A 24,761-nucleotide genomic window follows, 5' to 3' on the forward strand; every position below is an offset into this window, starting at 1 on the left:
GCATATACACCTATAAATTACTCACATATACATGTATACTATTGGATGTTTAAATATATATATATATATGAAATACACGTGCACACTAATATGAAATCCACACCAATACATCTTAAATTAGTAATGAATGCATATACACTTGTGAATAACTCACGTATACACATAAACTTGACGCGTGCATACACCCAGACACACTCGCTTATACATTTAAACTCGATCCATGCATATACACCTAAAACAACACACGCACATACATATAAACTCGCTGCATGCAGACACACCTATACATACTTGCATATACATATAATCTTGATTCATACACCTATAAACAGTCACACATACATTCACACTCGATGCACGCATACACACCCATAAAACTATCAAGGATAGTTAGTTATACATTACTGTATGTGAGTGTTTAAAAAAAAAAAACTACTTACCATGTAAAGGTGAGGTTCACACCAGAAGAGGATGGGGACAGCTATGCGATGTATTTTTTTTTCTGCTGTGAAAAACAAAACAAACAAAGTGTATAAGTTATATACTATATTTCCCAAATAAAACCATGCATACCTATTCAATCACTTTAACTTTAACTGCAATTTGTTAGGACATTTAATCGACTGCATTATAGATTTTACTTGACAATTTTTGCAAACTGTATTCAATAAGCTGGGTAGCAATATGTAACATTTCGGAACTCAAGAAAAACAAACAAAAAAGCTCTATAAACGTTAGCTAGTCTAAAAAGAGCGATGAGAAGTGCATACTGATTCAACATACAACAAGTTACGTAAAAGTAAAGCGTATAAATAGCATTACATTAACTTACAAACAGAAAAACGAGTGCATGGTGTGTTCGACTGTGCAGTCTTTCCTCTCCCAATGTTGGGGTAGACTTCAGGTTTAACGTAGGTTATGTAGTTAATAGTTATTAGTTAATAGGCGTGGTTAGCATTGAATTGTGACAGAAATGCACAAATTGTAGCGGATATATTAACGTTAGGGTGAAACTTGTATCGACAAAGACAACGGAATTTACATAAGCCTACTTTGAAACATCGCTACAGTGTGTAATTCCTTATTATCCCATGTTACTAAGTGCAAACTGGAACATTATATCAATAAAGTACTTACCCTTAATATCAAGGATGAAGAACGTTTAAACGCAGCAGTTCAAACCGCTGGCGCTTCCAGCCGTCTGTACCCACGTGATTCCGTCGCAGTACTGCGCATGCGCAGTGACTCATCAGAGAGAGTTGTTGATATGAAGCGACTCAGGCTCATTGAATCAACAAGTGCTGATCTAATTCATTTGATTATTTCTTAATTTAGTTACAACTAACAAGAATCAATAATTTAACAGAAGTAAACTCGTTATAATCATATTAATCAGACATATTTGTATTTTGCAAATCAAACAAGTGGCTAGTTGACTTTTTTGAGTGTATGTATGTGTAACACAATGGTTGTCAACCAAGGGTCCATGGTCCCTAGGGGGCCTTAGGTTGACCTTAAAATGATTGATTTCATTTTCACCAGGACTGTTTTGACAACATTGTCTGTATGCAAATCTTTTAAAAAATGCCAAGGTAAAACGTTTTTAGTGCATCATTAAGTTGGCTTGGGAAAGCCAACTTACTGAAATCCTATTTAAACTTCTTCTTCTTCTTCTTCTTCTTCTTCTTCTTCTTCTTCTTCTTCTTCTTCTTATTTTTTTTTTTTACCGAAAAATTTTTAGACACTAACTCCTCCTAGACCGTTCAAGCTACATACTCCAAACTCGGGTCAGATCTTCATACCGGTCAGACTTAGTGTGCTATATCTTTTCAGACTGTTTTGAGTTATGGTTTTCTTAAAAATTAATATTAAAAATCATAAAAAGGTCCCATAGACTTTCATTGACCAAAAGTGCATGTCTGTTTGAACTATGTTTAATGTAAACTGCTAGAAGCCATTGATACTCAATTAAGCTTTAAGCTATCTATCTATCTATCTATCTATCTATCTATCTATCTATCTATCTATCTATCTATCTATCTATCTATCTATCTATCTATCTATCTTCAAACCTTATCTATCTATCTATCTATCTATCTATCTATCTATCTATCTATCTATCTATCTATCTATCTATCTATCTATCTATCTATCTTCAAACCCTATCTATCTATCTATCTATCTATCTATCTATCTATCTATCTTCAAACCTTATCTATCTATCTATCTATCTATCTATCTATCTATCTATCTATCTATCTATCTATCTATCTATCTTCAAACCTTATCTATCTATCTATCTATCTATCTATCTATCTATCTATCTATCTATCTATCTTCAAACCTTATCTATCTATCTATCTATCTATCTATCTATCTATCTATCTATCTATCTATCTATCTATCTATCTATCTATCTATCTATCTATCTATCTTCAAACCATCTATCTATCTATCTATCTATCTATCTATCTATCTATCTATCTATCTTCAAACCTTATCTATCTATCTATCTATCTATCTATCTATCTATCTATCTACAAACCTTATCTATCTATCTATCTATCTATCTATCTATCTATCTATCTATCTATCTATCTATCTATCTATCTTCAAACCTTATCTATCTATCTATCTATCTAACTAGTCATGCTAAAATAATACTAGCGACTTGCTAGTCATGCCAGAATCATGCTAGCGACTTGCTAGTCGTGCTAAAATCATGCTAGCGACTTGCTAGTCATGCTAAAATCATGCTAGCGACTTGCTAGTCATGTTAAAAATCATGCTAGCGACTTGCTAGTCTAGCTAAAATCATGCTAGCGACTTACTAGTCTTGCTAAAATCATGCTAGCGACTTGCTAGTCATGCTAAAATAATGCTAAAATAATGTTAGCGCCTTGCATGTCGTTCTGAAATCATGCTAGCGACTTGCTAGTCTTGTTAAAATCAACCTAGCGACTTGTTAGTCATGCTAAAATCATGCTAGCGACTTGCTAGTCACGCTAGAATCATGCTAGCGACTTGCTAGTCACGCTAGAATCATGCTAGCGACTTGGTAGTCATGCTAAAAAAATGCTAAAATCATGCTAGCGACTTGCTAGTCATGCTAAAATCATGCTAGCGACTTGCTAGTCGTGCTAAAATCATGCTAGCGACTTGCTAGTCATGTTTAAAATCATGTTAGCGACTTGCTAGTCATGTTTAAAATCATGCTAGCGACTTGCTAGTCTTGCTAAAATCATGCTAGCAACTTGCTAGTCACGCTAAAATAATGCTAGCGACTTGGTAGTCATGCTAAAAAAAATGCTAAAATCATGCTAGCGACTTGCTAGTCATGCTAAAATCATGCTAGCGACTTGCTAGTCGTGCTAAAATCATGCTAGCGACTTGCTAGTCATGTTTAAAATCAGGCTAGCGACTTGCTAGTCATGTTTAAAATCATGCTAGCGACTTGCTAGTCTTGCTAAAATCATGCTAGCAACTTGCTAGTCATGCTAAAATCATGCTAGCGATTTGCTAGTCATGCTAAAATCATGTAAGCGACTTGCTAGTCATGCTAAAATCATGTAAGCACCTTGCTAGTCATGCTAAAATAATGCTAAAATCATGCTAGCGACTTGCTAGTCATGCTAAAATAATGATAAAATCATGCTAGCGACTTGCTAGTCATGCTAAAATCATGCTAGCGACTTGCTAGTCATGCTAAAATCATGCTAGCAACTTGCTAGTCATGCTAAAATAATGATAAAATCAGGCTAGCGACTTGCTAGTCATGTTTAAAATCATGCTAGCGACTTGCTAGTCTTGCTAAAATCATGCTAGCGACTGGTAGTCATGCTAAAATCATGCTAGCGACTTGCTAGTCATGCTAGAATCATGCTAGCGACTTTGCTAGTCATGTTAAAATAATGCTAAAATCATGCTAGCGACTTGCTAGTCGTGCTAAAATCATGCTAGCGACTTGCTAGTCATGCTAAAATCATGCTAGCGACTTGTTAGTCATGTTAAAATAATGCTAGCGACTTGTTAGTCATGGTAAAATCATGCTAGCGACTTGCTAGTCATGCTAATATCATGCTAGCGACTTGCTAGTCATGCTAATATCTTGCTAGCGACTTGCTAGTCATGCTAGAATCATGCTAGCGACTTTGCTAGTAATGCTAAAATCATGCTAAAATCATGCTAGCGATTTGCTAGTCATGCTAAAATAATGCTAAAATCATGCTAGCGACTTGCTATTCATGCTAAAATAATGATAAAATCATGCTAGCGACTTGCTAGTCATGCTAAAATCATGCTAGCGACTTGCTAGTAATGCTAAAATAATGATAAAATCAGGCTAGCGACTTGCTAGTCATGTTTAAAATCATGCTAGCGACTTGCTAGTCTTGCTAAAATCATGCTAGCGACTGGTAGTCATGCTAAAATCATGCTAGCGACTTGCTAGTCATGCTAGAATCATGCTAGCGACTTTGCTAGTCATGTTAAAATAATGCTAAAATCATGCTAGCGACTTGCTAGTCGTGCTAAAATCATGCTAGCGACTTGCTAGTCATGCTAAAATCATGCTAGCGACTTGCTAGTCATGTTAAAATAATGCTAGCGACTTGTTAGTCATGGTAAAATCATGCTAGCGACTTGCTAGTCATGCTAAAATCATGCTAGCGACTTGCTAGTCATGCTAGAATCATGCTAGCGACTTTGCTAGTCATGTTAAAATAATGCTAAAATCATGCTAGCGACTTGCTAGTCGTGCTAAAATCATGCTAGCGACTTGCTAGTCATGCTAAAATCATGCTAGCGACTTGTTAGTCATGTTAAAATAATGCTAGCAACTTGTTAGTCATGGTAAAATCATGCTAGCGACTTGCTAGTCATGCTAATATCATGCTAGCGACTTGCTAGTCATGCTAATATCTTGCTAGCGACTTGCTAGTCATGCTAGAATCATGCTAGCGACTTTGCTAGTCATGCTAAAATAATGCTAAAATCATGCTAGCGACTTGCTAGTCACGCTAGAATCATGCTAGCGACTTGCTAGTCATGCTAAAATAATGCTAGCGACTTGCTAGTCATGCTAAAAAAATGCTAAAATCATGCTAGCGACTTGTTAGTCATGGTAAAATCATGCTAGCGACTTGCTAGTCTTGCTTAAATAATGCTAACGACTTGCTAGTCTTGCTAAAATCATGCTAGCGACTTGCTAGTCATGCTAATATCATGCTAGCGACTTTGCTAGTCATGCTAAAATAATGCTAAAATCATGCTAGCTACTTGCTAGTCGTGCTAAAATCATGCTAGCGACTTGCTAGTCATGCTAAAATCATGCTAGCGACTTGCTAGTCATGTTAAAATCATGCTAGCGACTTGTTAGTCATGGTAAAATAATGCTAGCGACTTGGTAGTCATGCTAAAAATCATGTTAGCGACTTGCTAGTCTTGCTTAAATAATCCTAGCGACTTGCTAGTCATGCTAGAATCATGCTAGCGACTTTGCTAGTCATGCTAAAATAATGTTAAAATCATGCTTGGTAGTCATGCTAAAAAAAATGCTAAAATCATGCTAGCGACTTGCTAGTCATGCTAAAATCATGCTAGCGACTTGCTAGTCGTGCTAAAATCATGCTAGCGACTTGCTAGTCATGTTTAAAATCATGCTAGCGACTTGCTAGTCATGCTAAAATCATGCTAGCGACTTGCTAGTCATGCTAAAATCATGCTAGCGACTTGCTAGTCATTTTAAAATAATGCTAGCGACTTGCTAGTCATGCTAATATCTTGCTAGCGACTTGCTAGTCATGCTAGAATCATGCTAGCGACTTTGCTAGTAATGCTAAAATCATGCTAAAATCATGCTAGCGATTTGCTAGTCATGCTAAAATAATGCTAAAATCATGCTAGCGACTTGCTATTCATGCTAAAATAATGATAAAATCATGCTAGCGACTTGCTAGTCATGCTAAAATCATGCTAGCGACTTGCTAGTAATGCTAAAATAATGATAAAATCAGGCTAGCGACTTGCTAGTCATGTTTAAAATCATGCTAGCGACTTGCTAGTCTTGCTAAAATCATGCTAGCGACTGGTAGTCATGCTAAAATCATGCTAGCGACTTGCTAGTCATGCTAGAATCATGCTAGCGACTTTGCTAGTCATGTTAAAATAATGCTAAAATCATGCTAGCGACTTGCTAGTCGTGCTAAAATCATGCTAGCGACTTGCTAGTCATGCTAAAATCATGCTAGCGACTTGCTAGTCATGTTAAAATAATGCTAGCGACTTGTTAGTCATGGTAAAATCATGCTAGCGACTTGCTAGTCATGCTAAAATCATGCTAGCGACTTGCTAGTCATGCTAGAATCATGCTAGCGACTTTGCTAGTCATGTTAAAATAATGCTAAAATCATGCTAGCGACTTGCTAGTCGTGCTAAAATCATGCTAGCGACTTGCTAGTCATGCTAAAATCATGCTAGCGACTTGTTAGTCATGTTAAAATAATGCTAGCGACTTGTTAGTCATGGTAAAATCATGCTAGCGACTTGCTAGTCATGCTAATATCATGCTAGCGACTTGCTAGTCATGCTAATATCTTGCTAGCGACTTGCTAGTCATGCTAGAATCATGCTAGCGACTTTGCTAGTCATGCTAAAATAATGCTAAAATCATGCTAGCGACTTGCTAGTCACGCTAGAATCATGCTAGCGACTTGCTAGTCATGCTAAAATAATGCTAGCGACTTGCTAGTCATGCTAAAAAAATGCTAAAATCATGCTAGCGACTTGTTAGTCATGGTAAAATCATGCTAGCGACTTGCTAGTCTTGCTTAAATAATGCTAACGACTTGCTAGTCTTGCTAAAATCATGCTAGCGACTTGCTAGTCATGCTAATATCATGCTAGCGACTTTGCTAGTCATGCTAAAATAATGCTAAAATCATGCTAGCTACTTGCTAGTCGTGCTAAAATCATGCTAGCGACTTGCTAGTCATGCTAAAATCATGCTAGCGACTTGCTAGTCATGTTAAAATCATGCTAGCGACTTGTTAGTCATGGTAAAATAATGCTAGCGACTTGGTAGTCATGCTAAAAATCATGTTAGCGACTTGCTAGTCTTGCTTAAATAATCCTAGCGACTTGCTAGTCATGCTAGAATCATGCTAGCGACTTTGCTAGTCATGCTAAAATAATGTTAAAATCATGCTTGGTAGTCATGCTAAAAAAAATGCTAAAATCATGCTAGCGACTTGCTAGTCATGCTAAAATCATGCTAGCGACTTGCTAGTCGTGCTAAAATCATGCTAGCGACTTGCTAGTCATGTTTAAAATCATGCTAGCGACTTGCTAGTCATGCTAAAATCATGCTAGCGACTTGCTAGTCATGCTAAAATCATGCTAGCGACTTGCTAGTCATTTTAAAATAATGCTAAAATCATGCTAGCGACTTGCTAGTCATGCTAAAATCAGGCTAGCGACTTGCTAGTCATGTTTAAAATCATGCTAGCGACTTGCTAGTCTTGCTAAAATCATGCTAGCGACTTGCTAGTCATGCTAAAATCAGGCTAGCGACTTGCTAGTCATGTTTAAAATCATGCTAGCGACTTGCTAGTCTTGCTAAAATCATGCTAGCAACTTGCTAGTCATGCTAAAATCATGCTAGCGATTTGCTAGTCATGCTAAAATCATGCTAGCGATTTGCTAGTCATGCTAAAATCATGTAAGCGACTTGCTAGTCATGCTAAAATCATGTAAGCACCTTGCTAGTCATGCTAAAATAATGCTAAAATCATGCTAGCGACTTGCTATTCATGCTAAAATAATGATAAAATCATGCTAGCGACTTGCTAGTCATGCTAAAATCATGCTAGCGACTTGCTAGTCATGCTAAAATCATGCTAGCAACTTGCTAGTCATGCTAAAATAATGATAAAATCAGGCTAGCGACTTGCTAGTCATGTTTAAAATCATGCTAGCGACTTGCTAGTCTTGCTAAAATCATGCTAGCGACTGGTAGTCATGCTAAAATCATGCTAGCGACTTGCTAGTCATGCTAGAATCATGCTAGCGACTTTGCTAGTCATGTTAAAATAATGCTAAAATCATGCTAGCGACTTGCTAGTCGTGCTAAAATCATGCTAGCGACTTGCTAGTCATGCTAAAACCATGCTAGCGACTTGCTAGTCATGTTAAAATAATGCTAGCGACTTGCTAGTCATGCTAATATCTTGCTAGCGACTTGCTAGTCATGCTAGAATCATGCTAGCGACTTTGCTAGTCATGCTAAAATAATGCTAAAATCATGCTAGCGACTTGCTAGTCACGCTAGAATCATGCTAGCGACTTGCTAGTCATGCTAAAATAATGCTAGCGACTTGCTAGTCATGCTAAAAAAATGCTAAAATCATGCTAGCGACTTGTTAGTCATGGTAAAATCATGCTAGCGACTTGCTAGTCTTGCTTAAATAATGCTAACGACTTGCTAGTCTTGCTAAAATCATGCTAGCGACTTGCTAGTCATGCTAATATCATGCTAGCGACTTTGCTAGTCATGCTAAAATAATGCTAAAATCATGCTAGCTACTTGCTAGTCGTGCTAAAATCATGCTAGCGACTTGCTAGTCATGCTAAAATCATGCTAGCGACTTGCTAGTCATGTTAAAATCATGCTAGCGACTTGTTAGTCATGGTAAAATCATGCTAGCGACTTGGTAGTCATGCTAAAAATCATGTTAGCGACTTGCTAGTCTTGCTTAAATAATCCTAGCGACTTGCTAGTCATGCTAGAATCATGCTAGCGACTTTGCTAGTCATGCTAAAATAATGCTAAAATCATGTTAGCGACTTGCTAGTCATGCTAAAATCATGCTAGCGACTTGCTAGTCTTGCTTTAATAATGCTAGCGACTTGCTAGTCTTGCTAAATTCATGCTAGCGACTTGCTAGTCATGCTAATATCATGCAAGCGACTTGCTAGTCATGCTAATATCATGCTAGCGACTTGATAGTCATGCTAGAATCATGCTAGCGACTTTGCTAGTCATGTTAAAATAATGCTAAAATCATGCTAGCGACTTGCTAGTCGTGCTAAAATCATGCTAGTGACTTGCTAGTCGTGCTAAAATCATGCTAGCGACTTGCTAGTCATGCTAAAATCATGTTAACGACTTGCTAGTCTTGCTTAAATAATGCTAGCAACCGCATAGCAACCGCATAGCAACACCTTAGCAACCACCCTGGGTACCTTAGCAACCGCATTGCAACACCTTAGCATCTATTCACATTCAAACTATTTATATCTTCTAACTATTTATATCTATAAATCTATCTATTTTCAAACTATTTATATCTATCTAGCCTATCTATCTTCAAACTTTATCAATCAAACTAAAACTATTTCAAACTGAAAACCTTTAAACTTTCTTTAAACTAAAAGCTTTTAAAACTACTTAAAACTTACTGGCTAGGCTTTCTCAAGCCAACTTAAAGTTTGCTAACAAACTTTTTATCTAGTTGTCATGTAAAATTACCCTCAGATGCCAGATCCACTTCTTTGGTTCTGGTTTCTTTAATAACAGTGTGGTCAAAACTAACTGTGTGTGTTGTGATATGATTATATTCAGTTACGTACAAAAGTCTTGGCTCTGCAATAGTTGCAAAAAAACGTAGAGGCTTCATTCAGAGTCTGAGTTCCAGTGTTCATTAATGATGAAAACTTGATGTCTGATGTTGCTGTTATAGACTCTCACAAGACATCACTGAACAGCACATATTTGTCTTAATACTGATGTGTATTGGCTTGTGTTTTGTTCATGCTCTCTTGTTTTCCTGCATTGTTTGTTCAGTAGTTTCTGTTACTGTACACACCGGTCTGTGGTATTGACATTTTCACGCCCCTAAACATGACGCGGCACAAAACGAAACATGATTGGTTGCTTTACCTGTCAGTCATATGTCCTCTTGGGCGAGCCTTGGCCATTCAAAGCACCCAAAGTTCTACATAAGACTAGGTATGCTCAGGTTATATTTGTTATTACACATACCACATTGTTTGGTCTAAGTATGTTAAAGCCTTGCAGAGATATAGCCTTATGTCCATTTCAACTTATTCTTGGTTGAATTTTATTAAAATCACAGCAACACTGTAGAAGGTTATTATCTTAAAACCTATTAGCGTAAACATGAGTGCAAATTTGAACTGATGGTGGCGCTAGAGAGTTTGAGTTAGAAACTCCAGATTTGCTGTGGTTAACTTTGAGACTATCCTCTATATGTGTGCCAAATTTCATCAGTTTCCTGTAACCGGTTCTATGAGCGGCCATAGACTCAACAGCGGAGGAAGAAGAAGAAGAACACTAATGAATATAATAGGTTCTTACGCACCTCCTGTTCTTGGCCTCTAATAATAACTTTGTTTCCCTTTTGCACTGGTGTGATGTAGCCTGATCTTGAAGCAGAAGGAAATGGATGAATATTTTGAATGTTATCAATTCACAAACTGACTTGTGTTGCAGCCTGGAATTAAACCACACCATGCTGGTTTCATCTAGTCAGAGAAGAACTGAGCCTGGTTTCTCCCAAGTTTTTTCTCCATTTTTGTCACTGATGGAGTTTGGGTTCCTCACCACTTTTGCCTTTTGGCTTGCTTAGTTGGGAACAATTAATATTTAGCAACATTATTGACCTGACTGCACAAACGTTATTGGATGAGAACTGAGCTGATGATGATATCACTGTTTTCAACAGAACTACTTCAAAGATTAATTTTATTATCAATGGACTGTACACACTTATTAAACTTAACTGATTTTAACTGAAAAATGACTGTGTACTATTGTCTTCTTTCTCGTGAATAATTGATCTCTGTATGCATCACTGTCACGTATCTGGTCTATCCTGTCATCATGAACTCTTGCACCACATTTCATGGACTTCATTCCCCACAAGCCACTGCTCTAATCACTGCATTCACCTGCTCTCACTTTACTGATTACTGCTCACAGCTGCACCATCACACTGTCTGCATTTAAGCCACTCACACACACAGCCACCTTGCGAAGTCTTATTGTTCCTATGGTCGTAATTCTAAGCATTTATCTCTGTGTTGGATTCTCTGTGTATGACTCTGGACTGTGTACCCCGTTGACGATTCCTGCTACCTGCCATTGCGACCATTGCCTGTCTATTGAACTGTTTCCCGGATTACCTACGTTGTTCCTGTTTTCTGGTGATTATTCCTGCATGTTGCGATTCTCAATAAATGCTGCAAATGGATCCGCACGTCTCAGTCTGACTCTCTGTGACAGAAGACTTCGCCGCTACAAGGATCCAGCAGCTATTGTGGAGGTATCCGGTTCCAGCATCACAATATAGACCCGCATGAGTCTGTAAGCAAGATGGCCTCCCTTCTAGAGTCTCTTGACAAGATGACCTCCCTTCTAGACTCTGTTCGCAAAATGGCTGCCCTTCCAGAGTCTGCTCTCAAGATGGGCCCCCTTCCACAGCCATGGCACAAGATGGCTACCATCAAATCAGAGACTGCGCCGCCAGAGCGCCCTCCAGTGACTGCGCCGCCAAAGCGCCCTCCAGTGACTGCGCCGCCAGAGCGCCCTCCAGTGACCGCTCGCTCAGAGCCTGCTCTTCCAGAGTCTCCGCTGGAGACGCCCAGCCCTCCTGAATCTCCGCTGGGGTCGTCCAGTTCTCCAGAGCCCGCTCCTCAAGAGCGTTGTCCAGAGCCCGCTTCACAAGAGCGTCGTCCAGAGCCCGCTTCACAAGAGCGTTGTCCAGAGCCCGCTCCTCAAGACAGCCTTCTAGAGACTCCGCTGGTTCAGCCCAGCCTTCCAGAGACTCCGCTGGTTCCGCCCAGCCTTCCTGATCCTCCGCTGGTTCCGCCCAGCCTTCCAGAGCCTCCGCTGGTTCCGCCCGGCCTTCCAGAGCCTCCGCTGGTCCCGCCCGGCCTTCCAGAGCCTCCGCTGATCCCGCCCGGCCTTCCAGAGCCTCCGCTGGTCCCGCCCGGCCTTCCAGAGACTCCGCTGGTTCCGCCCGGCCTTCCAGAGCCTCCGCTGGTTCCGCCCGGCCTTCCAGAGCCTCTGCTGGTTCCGCCCAGCCTTCCAGAGACTCCGCTGGTTCCGCCCAGCCTTCCAGAGCCTCCGCTGGTTCCGTCCAGTCGTCCTGAGATTCCTGTCTGCCCGGTTCTGGTCACGGAGCTCATGCATGGACTGTTCCCACCCACCCTCCCTGCTGCTCCAGTTCCGCCACCTCTGTCTCCTGACAGTCCCTCTGCTCACCCACATCCCACCTTCGGTGCAGAGGACTTGCCGTGGGACTGCCAGTCTCCATCGGTGTCCAGACTGAAGGACCCCTCACCATCACCTCCAGTCTCAGAGTCCTGGACTCCACCTCGGCCCTCCGACCCTGCGGCTCCACCCCGGCTCTGTGCTCCCTCGTCTCCGTTGTCGGCCGTCGGCCCACCAGCTCCTCCGGGCTCCATCGTCTCTCCGGCTCCGCCCCGGTCAGTCGTCGCCCCACCTTCGCCTCTGGACTCTACTCCTCCGGCTGCGCCTCGTCACTCCGTCCTGCCGGCTCTGTGGACCTCCTCCCTCCCGTGGGCACAGCCTCGATCCTCTGTCACTCCGGCTCCGCTGCGTACCTCCGGACCTCCATCTCCGCCGGGGTCGCCAGAGCCTTGGGTTCCGCCTTGGCCCTCCGGATCCTGTGTGTCGCCCAGGACCATCGACTCTCCGGTTCCGCCTCGGGCTCCACCGGCTCCACCTCCGTCGGTCGGCCCCATGCAGGAGCCAACCCTTCCTCCGCCATGGCTTCTCCCTCCGTCGGCTCCGCCTCAGTTCGTGGTTCCAGTACCCCTACATGGACCTGGCCCTCCATCCCTCCCCCTGTTCCGCCTCCGCTCCACCACCCTCCAGGTTGTATTAGGTGGTTAGAGCGTCTGGAAGCCGCTCCTTGGGGAGGGGCTCTGTCACGTATCTGGTCTATCCTGTCATCATGAACTCTTGCACCACACTTCATGGACTTCATTCCCCACAAGCCACTGCTCTAATCACTGCATTCACCTGCTCTCACTTTACTGATTACTGCTCACAGCTGCACCATCACACTGTCTGCATTTAAGCCACTCACACACACAGCCACCTTGCAAAGTCTTATTGTTCCTATGGTCGTAATTCTAAGCATTTATCTCTGTGTTGGATTCTCTGTGTATGACTCTGGACTGTGTACCCCGTTGACGATTCCTGCTACCTGCCATTGCGACCATTGCCTGTCTATTGAACTGTTTCCCGGATTACCTACGTTGTTCCTGTTTTCTGGTGATTATTCCTGCATGTTGCGATTCTCAATAAATGCTGCAAATGGATCCGCACGTCTCAGTCTGACTCTCTGTGACAATCACTGAATCCTAATGTTCTGTTAATATTTGTAAAGCTTTGAAACAATCTGTATTGTGTAAAGAGCTATATAAATCAAGTGTGACTTGACTTGACTTGTCCTTGGCTGTGGGCCAAACACTTCATGTGGAATTACATGCTTCCTGTGGTATTTCCAGAGCTGTGATCTCACTAGAAATATGTTACTCGGAACTTACTTAGTTTGACCACAATAGAGCAGTGATCATCTCTGAACCCAGATTAGACTGATGGGTGTGAATCTGGATACTCATGCTGGTCTTTTTTGAGACTGTCTGTCTGAACACAGGAATGAAAGACTGACAGAAAGAGAAAATGGCTGATAAGTGTCATTTGTATCTGCTGGGACTGATCATTCTCTCTTCACTTCTCACAGGTAAACACATTTCTACATGTTCTTTAAAGTTAAGTGTAAACAAAAATATAAATGTTTTACTAAAGTGACGAATGGCGCAAGTTCCATCATTACCAATGGAGTTCATTGGAACTAATGACCATATAGCTAATGATGCTTTTGGAAAATGCACCCCTGCTCTGGTATGCAGTCTGGGAATGAGTTAGCTTGAACACGTTTTATTCTTCCTGACATTTATTTCATGAAATCAGAGTCTGACTTTTTGCTGTGGTGTTCAGCAAAAGTGAGTGTTTTGCTGTTCAGATTACAAGAATTCTGTAAGTTTAGGAGATTTCCAAGTTCAGCTGATAGTAAAGTGTAATTGTTTAATGTTAACAGCCTGTGATTAGCTGCAAAATGAGGTGTGGCTGCTTGTTGAATGTACAGGGGGTACTGCAGGTTATAGTTCTGAAATAAACCTTTTTACTCTTGCTCTAGTAGTTCCAACACTATTTCAAAACCAATTTGTGCATATTTTATGATGTGGTTAATTTGTACAACCTCACTCTGATTTGTCTAGACCACAGAGATGGGTAGATTCAGGAGTGGGGTTAGGGGTAGGTCATTTTTACTAATGCATTCAAATTGGGGAACTTGTAAAGTACATACTATTTGCAATAGTTTTATTAGTAAGGTCATACTAATTTGTACATTTTAGCCACCTCATGAAATATGTCCGAATTGCCATGAGATCGGGTTGGTTGTTCCTGTGCATGATTCAGCAAAACTTCTAAATAGATTTGCAAATACTGTTTTATTCCTGAATGCACTGAGATCTGACACTGAGAATGACCTGCTGTCACATGGGTTTGATTAAGAAGCTTCATTTATTAATATATCACGCAAATGTTCTTGTGCTTCAGGTACCACTGAAGAGGATGATACTCATGTGTTCATCAGTTCTGGTGAAAATGTCCATCTGCAATGTAATAATGCTCTTCCTGACTGCAAATCAACTACGTGGATCTATAACAGACGTTCAGCAGCAGTTGAACTGATTGGTTTAGGGATAAAGAAGAAAGACATTGAGAAACATGAGAGACTGAGTCTGGGGTCTGACTGCTCTCTGAACATCAAGAACATCACAAAAGAAGATTATGGATTTTACAGCTGCCGACAATATGTGAATAGACAACAACAAGGACCTGATGCACATATTTTTCTGCATGTTCTTCATGGTAATTGTACAATTTTGTGGTCAATTATAAAACTTAAAATTTAATTTCACATGATGATTGAAGAGTCTATGATTTGTGTCTTATTTTCTGTTTCAGTCTCTCCATCATCATCAGCACCATCATCATCATCCTCACAGACTGAGATCAGTCCAGGCAGCTCTGTGTCTCTCTCCTGTCAGTTGTTTTCATATACTGGAGTCTCTTGTGATGATTGGATTCGTTCTGAGAGAATTGAGCTGTTCTGGGTGAATCAGGCTGGTGTTAAACTGATGATATCAGACTCCAGATATCAGATATCAGCTCCAGGACACTGTATCATCACTCTGACTACAACACTCCTGAATGAAGATGACAACAGAGAGTGGAGATGTGAAGTTACGCACAGAAATCAACTCAAAGCCACTGTCAGGAATCCAGGTGAGAAACTAACTTTCCTTACTCACTTTCTTAAGACTCTGGATTAATAATATCATTCATTCAGGAAAAAATGCTTCATGAGGTCATATGGTAATCAGAGCAATTTCTGAGCACAAAAGGGTCCTAAGCTATATCTTAAAGGGATCGTATGATGTGGTTTCTTGTTTTCCTTTGTCTTTGGAGTGTTACAAGCTGTTTGTGCATAGATTAGATCTGTAAAGTGGCAAAGCTTAAAGTTTCAAAACCAAAGAGATATTTATTATAAAACTTAAGACTCAGCCACGCCTCCCTAGAACAGCTCGTTCAAACGCCCCGCTGGTCCACGTCACGGGGTGAGTAGATTAGCATAACACCGGCCATATGTATATGGAAAGAAGTCTGTTTGTCCTGGCTCTAATTGTCATGTATCGCCTCCCTGATCATAACAGTTCAAACAGATCATGTCCAGGGTGTGATGTGTCTTTGAGGATACTTTGGGCTTTCTTAATGCAGTGTAAACTGTGTAGATCATCCAATGTTGAGAGAGGGCAACCCACGATCTTCTGGACTGTATTTATGACCCTCTGGAGCACTTTCCTCTGTGCCACTGTGCAGCTAGTGAACCATATGCCAATGCAGTAGGTTAAGATGCTCTCTACGACGCAGACTTCATGTTGTGGAGATGCAGTGTTTTATTGTGAAAGCGAAAGTACATTGTTTGGCCTTCCAAATGAGGACACTCTAGAAATCAGTGGTTAAGTTATATTTACAACACTGTGCTGGAACAGTACAATGCAAATATTCAAGCAGGTGATGCGCATTTTATGGAGGACTGTTTCCTGAACCTCGGAGAGTAGCTTACAATGCCAGCTGTACACAAAGGGTTAGGGCAAACCAGGGCAATACCCGTGTTGCAAGGACAGTCTGCGCTTCTGACTCACAGCCTGTAAGTACGTTTTCATATTTAAAGAATTCAGTACTGACTATTCAAACACAAGTTTTGAGCAGTGTAGAGTAGTTCTTGTTGTTTCTCATTCTACGATTGCAAATGCAGACATGGTGTTATGTTTATGTGGTTATGAGTCATTATAATCAGTAGTTATGTCTCCACTGGATGCAACAAATGCCTTGTTTATAATGGGTTTTATTGTTTCTGTCTCATTGCATCGAGAAATGGCATGGTAAGGGGCATAATATTTCCGTCACACGCTTGAGGTATTCGGCCAATCACAATGCACCAGAAAGCTGGCCAATTAGAGAACACCTCGGTTTCCATCAACGATGAGTTTTGTAAAAATCGAAGTATTTCAAAAAGGCGAGGCAGAGAAGAGCAACAATAACCTCAAACTGCATAAACACATTTCATTACAACAAAATAATGCTCTTTTTAGCAACATCATATGACCCTTTTAAATGATAGATTACAGACTCATGAAGCAGTGGAAATTCACACAGGCTCCAGTACATACTTATCATTTGTGAGATGTAAGGCTCAAGTATGATGTGAGGATGATAAGGTTTGGTTAATATGTTCATTATGTTTGAACTTAACTAACAGGCAATATCACAGGTCCAGGAGATACTAAAGTCAGTAAGACTACTGGATCATTATACAGAGGTACAACATGTCTTTGCATTATTCATTGTTTTATACCTTTGATTTCATTTAAAGTTCACAGATTGACTAATTTTTCTCATAATCCTCTCTCTCTTATCTGTCCACACATCTTTCCTGCAGTGATTGTGATTATTGTTGAGTTTGCAGTGTTTGCTGCTCCTACTGTGATTCTTCTTCAGATCATCTGTGCAAGAAGAGCTGGTGAGTTTTTGAGACGATTCAAGCTGATCTGAAACTACAATCATTCGCGTTCAGTAAATACTTTTGTGTTTAATTATTTTGCAGGGAGGAAGGACTCGCAGCACAGAGAAGAAATAGTGATGAATACGATATTAGAATATCAGCAAGATTTATCTTCATCTCAATGATATTTTGGATATATGCATACAACTTTCACTGATATTTTCCATATTTAACTGAATACTTTAAATATAATATACGAATACTGTCATCAAGACAGATACCTTCAATGACCATGAATGATTATCATAGAAATCATAATAGAAATACATGGTAATTTAATTTTCTAACCTTGATTCTGTCACAGCTCAGTCATAGTTAAGCACTACATTTCCCATCCTTAAGTTAATGAATTACCTAGTCACCTGCTTGTTTCAGTGGTCTTGAACTGCTTAGAAGAAATAAAGACTGCTTCATTTGCATTTCCATTGTCTTCCACTTTTGTTACTGTGACAGAAGACCAGACCTCAACAGAAGAGAAATGGAGAAATGTAGCTCCAATGGCGAATTCTCACAGGGTTCAAGGTCTACAGAATTTATTTTTCAGAATGGAAAATCATTTATTTTTCAAACAAGGAGCATCTGCCGCCCATTGTGGAAAAGGAGCCCAAGCATGTTCCATAGTCCGTTCCAGAATTTCAGCCCAGTACAGAGTCTGCTCCTGTCCAAGCCAATTCAAAATCCATTCCAGAACTTACTTCAGTCCCTGAGTAAGCTCAGAAGCCCACTCCTTTCCAAGTTTACTCCAAAATATCAGTCCAGTCCATGAATCTACTTATTCCCTTCACCTCAGTCAAAAGCCTGATCCAGTCAAAAGCCTGATGCTGCCCCAAGTTCATTTCTGATCCTGCTCCGGAATCTGAGCTAAGCCAAGTCTAAGTCTAAGTCCCCGTAATTATATAGTGCTTTTTGCAATACAGATTGTATCAAAGCAGCTTTATAGTATTAAACTGGAAAATGGTGTGTTGATAATGCAAAAGGGCAATAGTTATGTCAGATCATCATTTATTCATTGATGTCATCATCCAGTTAAGTTATCAATGACATAATCACATAATTATGTAATTAATCACGTAAAAAAGTTAGTTTTCAAACCAAAACACACAAAACAAAAAAAAATGAATGAATGTAAAATCCAGTAAACCTTAAGATTATTATCTGTGACATTAGAATAAAATATATGGGTATAATAGTGTATAAACAAATTTAAATTTTACAACAGTCTCATAACTTTTTTTTTTCACATTTTCATTTCATTGACAAATTAATTAAACATGGACCTTTACTTTTTTATTAAAAAGGCTTATTTCTGCTATTGTGGGCTCATTTTGTAAATGCAAGCAATTCATTTGAACGATAGACAAGTGCAAACTGGATGCTTAATGCAAATGTAATTGGCCACATTTACAAAATCAAGTGATTATCTTTGCCCATCTACACTAATGTCTCTTTATGTAAAGAGGTTAATCCCTGTCTATCAGTTTATAGTGATCATGTAGATTTGAAAAGACACTGATGGAAGGCACACCACAGAAAACAACTTTAAGCAGATAGTGTTAAATCATATCTAAACGAACTCTAATGTAATTTAATTTTAATTGGCTCCACTTCCAAAGATGCATGACTTCAAGGCTACTTTCGATGTGTAAGTCTGTGCACTTAAAAATGCATGGGTTCTCTGTTTTGCTAAAGATCTAAAAGCATGCAGCATTGTTCCCCTCCCTCCTGATTTCTGGTGATCTCAACATTAATAGTTTTCTCGTGATCTAGACATAACAAAATAGCTGGGAAATCCAGCTGGGAAATCCAGAAATCCAGAAAGTAATAACACGGCCTCTTCTTAGGGCTTTTCTGATTGGATGGTTGGAGACGCCTATCCAGCCCAGCAATTGGGAAACGCCCCCTTCATGTTCCGTAAGGACCTTACTTGAGCTCAGCGGCTGCAGTCCTCAAACATTCAAGTATTCGCAAAGCTCTCTTGTTGTGGATTATTAAACTCAGAGGTCTGTCTGAAATCACTTTGGGGAGGAAGCGTGAACAGAGCCTGTCTGTAAAGTCTTTGTCTGATGAGGGATCAAGAGACTTATTAAAGCTTTCGGACACATTCGTCGAGTTTTCTGAGGAAAGGTGAGCTATTCATGATATTTCACATATAAACATAAACATGGAACACTTTTTCCACAAGCTCATTTATTTTGTTTTCATAGAGTTTGTGTGTTTGCTGAGTTAAATAAACACTAAGAACAACACACAAAAGCATGTGAAGACAACATGCCAAGTTCATTCAGTTCTGAGTCATGATGTGTTTTTGTGTGTTCGTGTAAATAACAGTTTTGTTATTTGGAGTTTAGTGGGAAATGAATGCTAATGGCCAGACTGACTTACAGAATGTAAACTACAACATTTGTTAGAGATAATCAAGTGATAATGTCTGTGTCTTAAAAAAATTTAAATGCACGACGCCAAGGGGAAAAAAAAAAAAACAGTTGTCAAAACTAACTGTGATAATGATATCTTTGTTAGACTGTTGACTCTATGTAACAAAGGCCAAAGAAAATAACATCCGATTAATACCAACCCTAAACTAAATTTAATTTCGGCTATTTAAATGTTTGAAATTAAAAACAGGTACTGCTATACTTTAATTTGTGACACGTGGGACATTTCAAATCTATACATGAATTTGTAAATATTTATAAAGTAGAATCGAAATATAAAAAAATGTTGCTTTGTGGTATATAAAACTATAATATAATTTATTTATTTTATTGCTCTAGATAATTAGGAAATGAAACCTTATTTCTATATGATGTGCTCTAGTGTGTAGTTACTTATCAAATGAAGATGGGTGTCATCACATTTCTGTTTTTATGCTTTTGTTTTTCATTTTTACTGTTATTATTATTTGGACGAATTTATATTATTTTGTTTCTGTATTTTTAAACATGTATTTGAATGTGTTAATACTGAGGGGAAGAATGAGAAAATATAGATAGAAATGTTAACAAAATTTGTTACAAAAAGTAACTGTTATATGTAGCCCTATGTTTTGTGTCTTTTGCCTTGTTTTTGCACTGCTTGTCATTTGGTTTCTCCCGCTGTCTTCCCCTGTCTGTTTGTGATTATTTGGTTTAGTCCTGTGATTAGTCCTCGTTTGCTCATTATCTGTATCACCTGTGTTCTCTTGATTAGTTTGCCTTTATAAGTCTGTCTTTGAGTTCTGTCTTTGTCGGTCATCAACTGTAGTACGTGTATGGTAATCTCCTGTCTTTCATTTGAAGAGCAAGATTAAAAGTGTGTGTTATTCAAGTTCTGACTTCCGTCTCGTTGAACCAGCACCAGTCTATGACAGAATGACCGACCTAAACATGACGGCTGGAGGGCGGCTTTGGAGCTTGCGGCAAGGCGGACGAGAGTTGGAGCGGTATGTGACAGAATTCATTGAGCTGTACCATCTGGTGAGCTGGCCCGATACCACTCTCGGCATTGTGTTTCTGTCGGGGCTGGACGAGGATATAATCCAGTGCGATATTCCTGATCACGATTTTCCGTTTGTCGAATTGGTCAATTTCATTCTTTATTTAAACTGCTCTAATTTCGAGGTAGAACAAATAAAGGGAGAGATTCAGACGCATCGCCCAGCCCCCTCAGAAACATGCCACATCGCACCAGCTCACCCGAAGCCAAGAACTGCCACATGCCGATCCAACGTCTCAGACCGCCTACCACGCCCCGAACACCCCGAAGTCCTCTTAAGCTCCATAGTCGCCCTCAGTTCAGTACCACCGGCAGCTACAATGCTTAAGTCCGCACGCAAGAGGGCGCCAACACCTGAGTCTGCATGCAAGAAGGCTGCAACGCCCGAGTCTGCATACAAAGTGGCCGAAATGGCCTTTGTTCCTGTGTTCCCGGCCAAGATGGCCGATGTTCCCGAGTCTCCGGCCAAGAGGGGTGAAATCGACATTATGGACAATGTTGACGAGGATTTGATTGACTGGTTTGGAGAGATCGTTCTGCCCAGCCGTCCTGAGTTCCCGCTGGTTCCGCCCAGCCGTCCTGAATCTCCGCCAGTCTCATCCAGTCGTCCAGAATCCCCGCTGGCTCCGCCCAGCCTTCCTGACCCTCCAGTGTCCGCGCCTCCTGAGCGCCCTCGAGTGACCGCGCCCCCCGAGCGCCCCCCAGTGACCGCGCCGCCAGAGCGCCCGCCAGTGACCGCTCGCTCAGAGCATACTCATTCTGTGTCTCCGCTGGAGACGCCCAGCCTTCTTGAATCTCCGCTGGGGTCGTCCAGCCGTCCAGAACCCGCTCCTCAAGAGCGCCGTCCAGAGCCCGCGCCTCAAGAGCGCCGTCCAGAGCCCGCTCCTCAAGAGCGCCGTCCAGAGCCCGCTCCTCAAGAGCGCCGTCCAGAGCCCGCTCCTCAAGAGCGCCGTCCAGAGCCCGCTCCTCAAGAGCGCCGTCCAGAGCCCGCTCCTCAAGAGCGCCGTCCAGAGCCCGCGCCTCAAGAGCGCCGTCCAGAGCCCGCTCCTCAAGAGCGCCGTCCAGAGCCCGCTCCTCAAGAGCGCCGTCCAGAGCCCGCTCCTCAAGAGCGCCGTCCAGAGCCCGCTCCTCAAGAGCGCCGTCCAGAGCCCGCTCCTCAAGAGCGCCGTCCAGAGCCCGCTCCTCAAGAGCGCCGTCCAGAGCCCGCTCCTCCAGAGCGCCGTCCAGATCCTTCGCTGGTCCCGTCCAGCCGTCCAGAGCCCTCGCTGGTCCCGTCCAGCCGTCCAGAGCCCTCGCTGGTCCCGTCCAGCCGTCCAGAGCCCTCGCTGGTCCCGTCCAGCCGTCCAGAGCCCTCGCTGGTCCCGTCCAGCCGTCCAGAGCCCTCGCTGGTCCCGTCCAGCCGTCCAGAGCCCTCGCTGGTCCCGTCCAGCCGTCCAGAGCCCTCGCTGGTCCCGTCCAGCCGTCCAGAGCCTACACTGGTCTCGTCCTGCCGTCCAGAGTCTCAGCTGGTTCCGTCCAGCCGTCCAGAGTATCCCCCCTATGAACTGCTGAATCTCCCCAAGAAAATTTTGGGGGGGGGGCTACATACCCCGAGTCCACGTGGTCTGGCCGAGGACTGAGGCCAGGGCCACGGGGACTGCCCAGCCGTGGCCACCTGAACTGACTGTCCGGCCGTGGCCGCCTGACCCGCCATGGCAGTATGAACTACCTGTCTGGCCGTGGCCGCCTGATCCGCCATGGCCACCTGAACTGCCTGTCTGGCCGTGGCCTCCTGATCCGCCATGGCCACCTGAACTGCCTGTCTGGCCGTGGCCGCCTGATCCGCCATGGCCACTTGAACTGCCTGTCCGGCCGTGGCCACCTGAACCGCCATGGCCAAAGGAACTGACTGTCCGGCCGTGGCCGCCTGATCCGCCATGGCTTCCTGTTCCGCCCTGGAGGCCTCCCCAACCCAGGAAGGTCCTGCCCCGTAGCGGCCTCCAGGGCGCCCGCCCTCCCTCCCTGGTGTTTCCGTCACGGCGCGGGACGCGCTTACCGGGAGGGGGAGGTAGTGTTATATGTAGCCCTATGTTTTGTGTCTTTTGCCTTGTTTTTGCACTGCTTGTCATTTGGTTTCTCCCGCTGTCTTCCCCTGTCTGTTTGTGATTTTTTGGTTTAGTCCTGTGATTAGTCCTCGTTTGCTCATTATCTGTATCACCTGTGTTCTCTTGATTAGTTTGCCTTTATAAGTCTGTCTTTGAGTTCTGTCTTTGTCGGTCATCAACTGTAGTACGTGTATGGTAATCTCCTGTCTTTCATTTGAAGAGCAAGATTAAAAGTGTGTGTTATTCAAGTTCTGACTTCCGTCTCGTTGAACCAGCACCAGTCTATGACAGTAACTGATTTATTGATAATTTTTGGCAAATCTGCTTTTTCCACACAGAAATTCATGTTCAGTGAAGCTCCTTGGTGTTTATTCTTTATTCTTCATTAATGAGGCTGACGGTTATAAAGTAGATTTAAATTTGTAATAATAGGGTACTTTTTCCAATAACCTAACATTAGTAGATGAGAAAACATACTCAATAGTTCTCCCAATAGAAACATTGGAGTTGTGCCTATAATGTTTTAAAAATATTAATAATTGGAAGATCAATGTACATCATTCATAGAAATTCTCAAGGACATATAATGTACAAAAATACATCAAAATTTCCCAAAAAATGTGGTATAGCAAATGTCTGCTTTCCACAAGTTACTGAAAATCAATCATTTCTACTTTTATTTCAGAGCTGTTTGAAGAAAACAAGGAGAATGAAGAACTGAGCGAAGTTGAGGAGAAAAATCATGTCAAAACTGAAGAAAAAACATTGAGTTGCTCTCAAAGACAGAAAGATTTAAAGACAATAGGAGCCAAGAAATCTTTCACCTGCACTCAGTGTGGAAAGGGTTTCTCAAACAAACATAACCTTGAGCGTCACATGAGAGTTCACACTGGAGAGAAGCTGTTCTCATGTGATCAATGCAGCAAAACGTTTCTGAGAGCTTCAGACCTGAAGATACACCTGAGAGTTCATACAAAAGAGAAGCCACATTCATGTGATTTGTGTGGAAAGAGTTTTTCACATCTATCAATTTTGAAAGAACATCAGAAAACACACACTGCTGTGAGAGACTACATGTGCTTTGAGTGTGAAAAGACTTTTACTACATCATACCGTTTAAAACAGCACCAGATGATCCACACTGGAGAAAAACCTTGTAAGTGTTTACACTGCGACAAGAGATTCAATTGGTCAGGAGCCCTGAAAGCACATGAGAGGATCCACACTGGAGAGAAACCGTATCACTGCACTGAATGTGGGAAGAGTTTCATTCAACTATCTGCTCTAAACAGTCATACAAAATACAAACACAGCAAGTAGATCATCTTCAGATCCAGTACTTTCAGGTCTGATGATGGATCATCACCAAATGTGACTCAATAATGCATCAAGCAATAAAATATAATCTGGATAAGTCTGTTCTAACTGGTCATTACAAATAACAAGACAAAGAAGTATTGTTAAGTTTTCACAGTAAGAAGCTCATCTTCAAAACCAGCAGATTCAACTGTGAGATTCAGATCAACTTAGAGATGATATTGTTGTGTTTTCTTGTGAGTTTCATATATATATATATTTTTTTTTTCTCATTTCTCCATTTTTGTCCCCAATGGACTTTTGGTTCCTTACCACTGCCATCTTTGTCTTGCTTATTTGGTGACACCTAATTTCTGTCACAATAGTTGTGTTGCACAGACACTGTTTGAACTGAACTGAGCTGGACGATGTAAGACTGAATCAATGATAAACTGATTTTAACTGGAAAACTGTCTGTTCTCTATTGTCCTCTTGCATTATCAGCACATGTTTTTCCTGTGTAACATTGTAAATCTTTCTTGACACAATGAATCTGAATTTTATAAAGTGCAATAGAAATAAAGTTGACTTGACAATCTAATGATTCACATTGATCTGGAACAATCTGCCATCATGAGAGCTCACTAAATGTTTTTGTGTT

The 24,761-nt window shown here is 41.5% G+C and overlaps 2 protein-coding genes across 2 annotated transcripts in view; both read left to right on the forward strand.

Annotated features, from left to right (window-relative positions):
• Positions 1 to 13,732: 13,732 nt before the first annotated feature.
• Positions 13,733 to 17,371, forward strand: LOC141344551 (uncharacterized). The gene is made up of 6 exons (XM_073849431.1): positions 13,733 to 13,793; positions 14,675 to 14,989; positions 15,104 to 15,406; positions 16,944 to 17,003; positions 17,124 to 17,204; positions 17,289 to 17,371. The coding sequence occupies exons 1-6, from the start codon at positions 13,733 to 13,735 to the stop codon at positions 17,369 to 17,371; spliced, it is 903 nt and encodes a 300-aa protein (XP_073705532.1).
• Positions 17,372 to 20,611: 3,240 nt separating this feature from the next.
• Positions 20,612 to 24,761, forward strand: part of LOC141344552 (uncharacterized) — a 31,541-nt gene continuing 27,391 nt past the window's right edge. Inside the window, exons 1-2 of the mRNA XM_073849432.1 lie at positions 20,612 to 21,266; positions 23,490 to 24,068. Coding sequence (XP_073705533.1) covers positions 20,612 to 21,266; positions 23,490 to 24,068 — 1,234 coding nt within the window. The remainder of the gene's footprint in view (positions 21,267 to 23,489; positions 24,069 to 24,761) is intronic.

Source organism: Garra rufa, chromosome 10 (assembly GCF_049309525.1).
Source record: "Garra rufa chromosome 10, GarRuf1.0, whole genome shotgun sequence".
Taxonomy (NCBI): domain Eukaryota; kingdom Metazoa; phylum Chordata; class Actinopteri; order Cypriniformes; family Cyprinidae; genus Garra; species Garra rufa.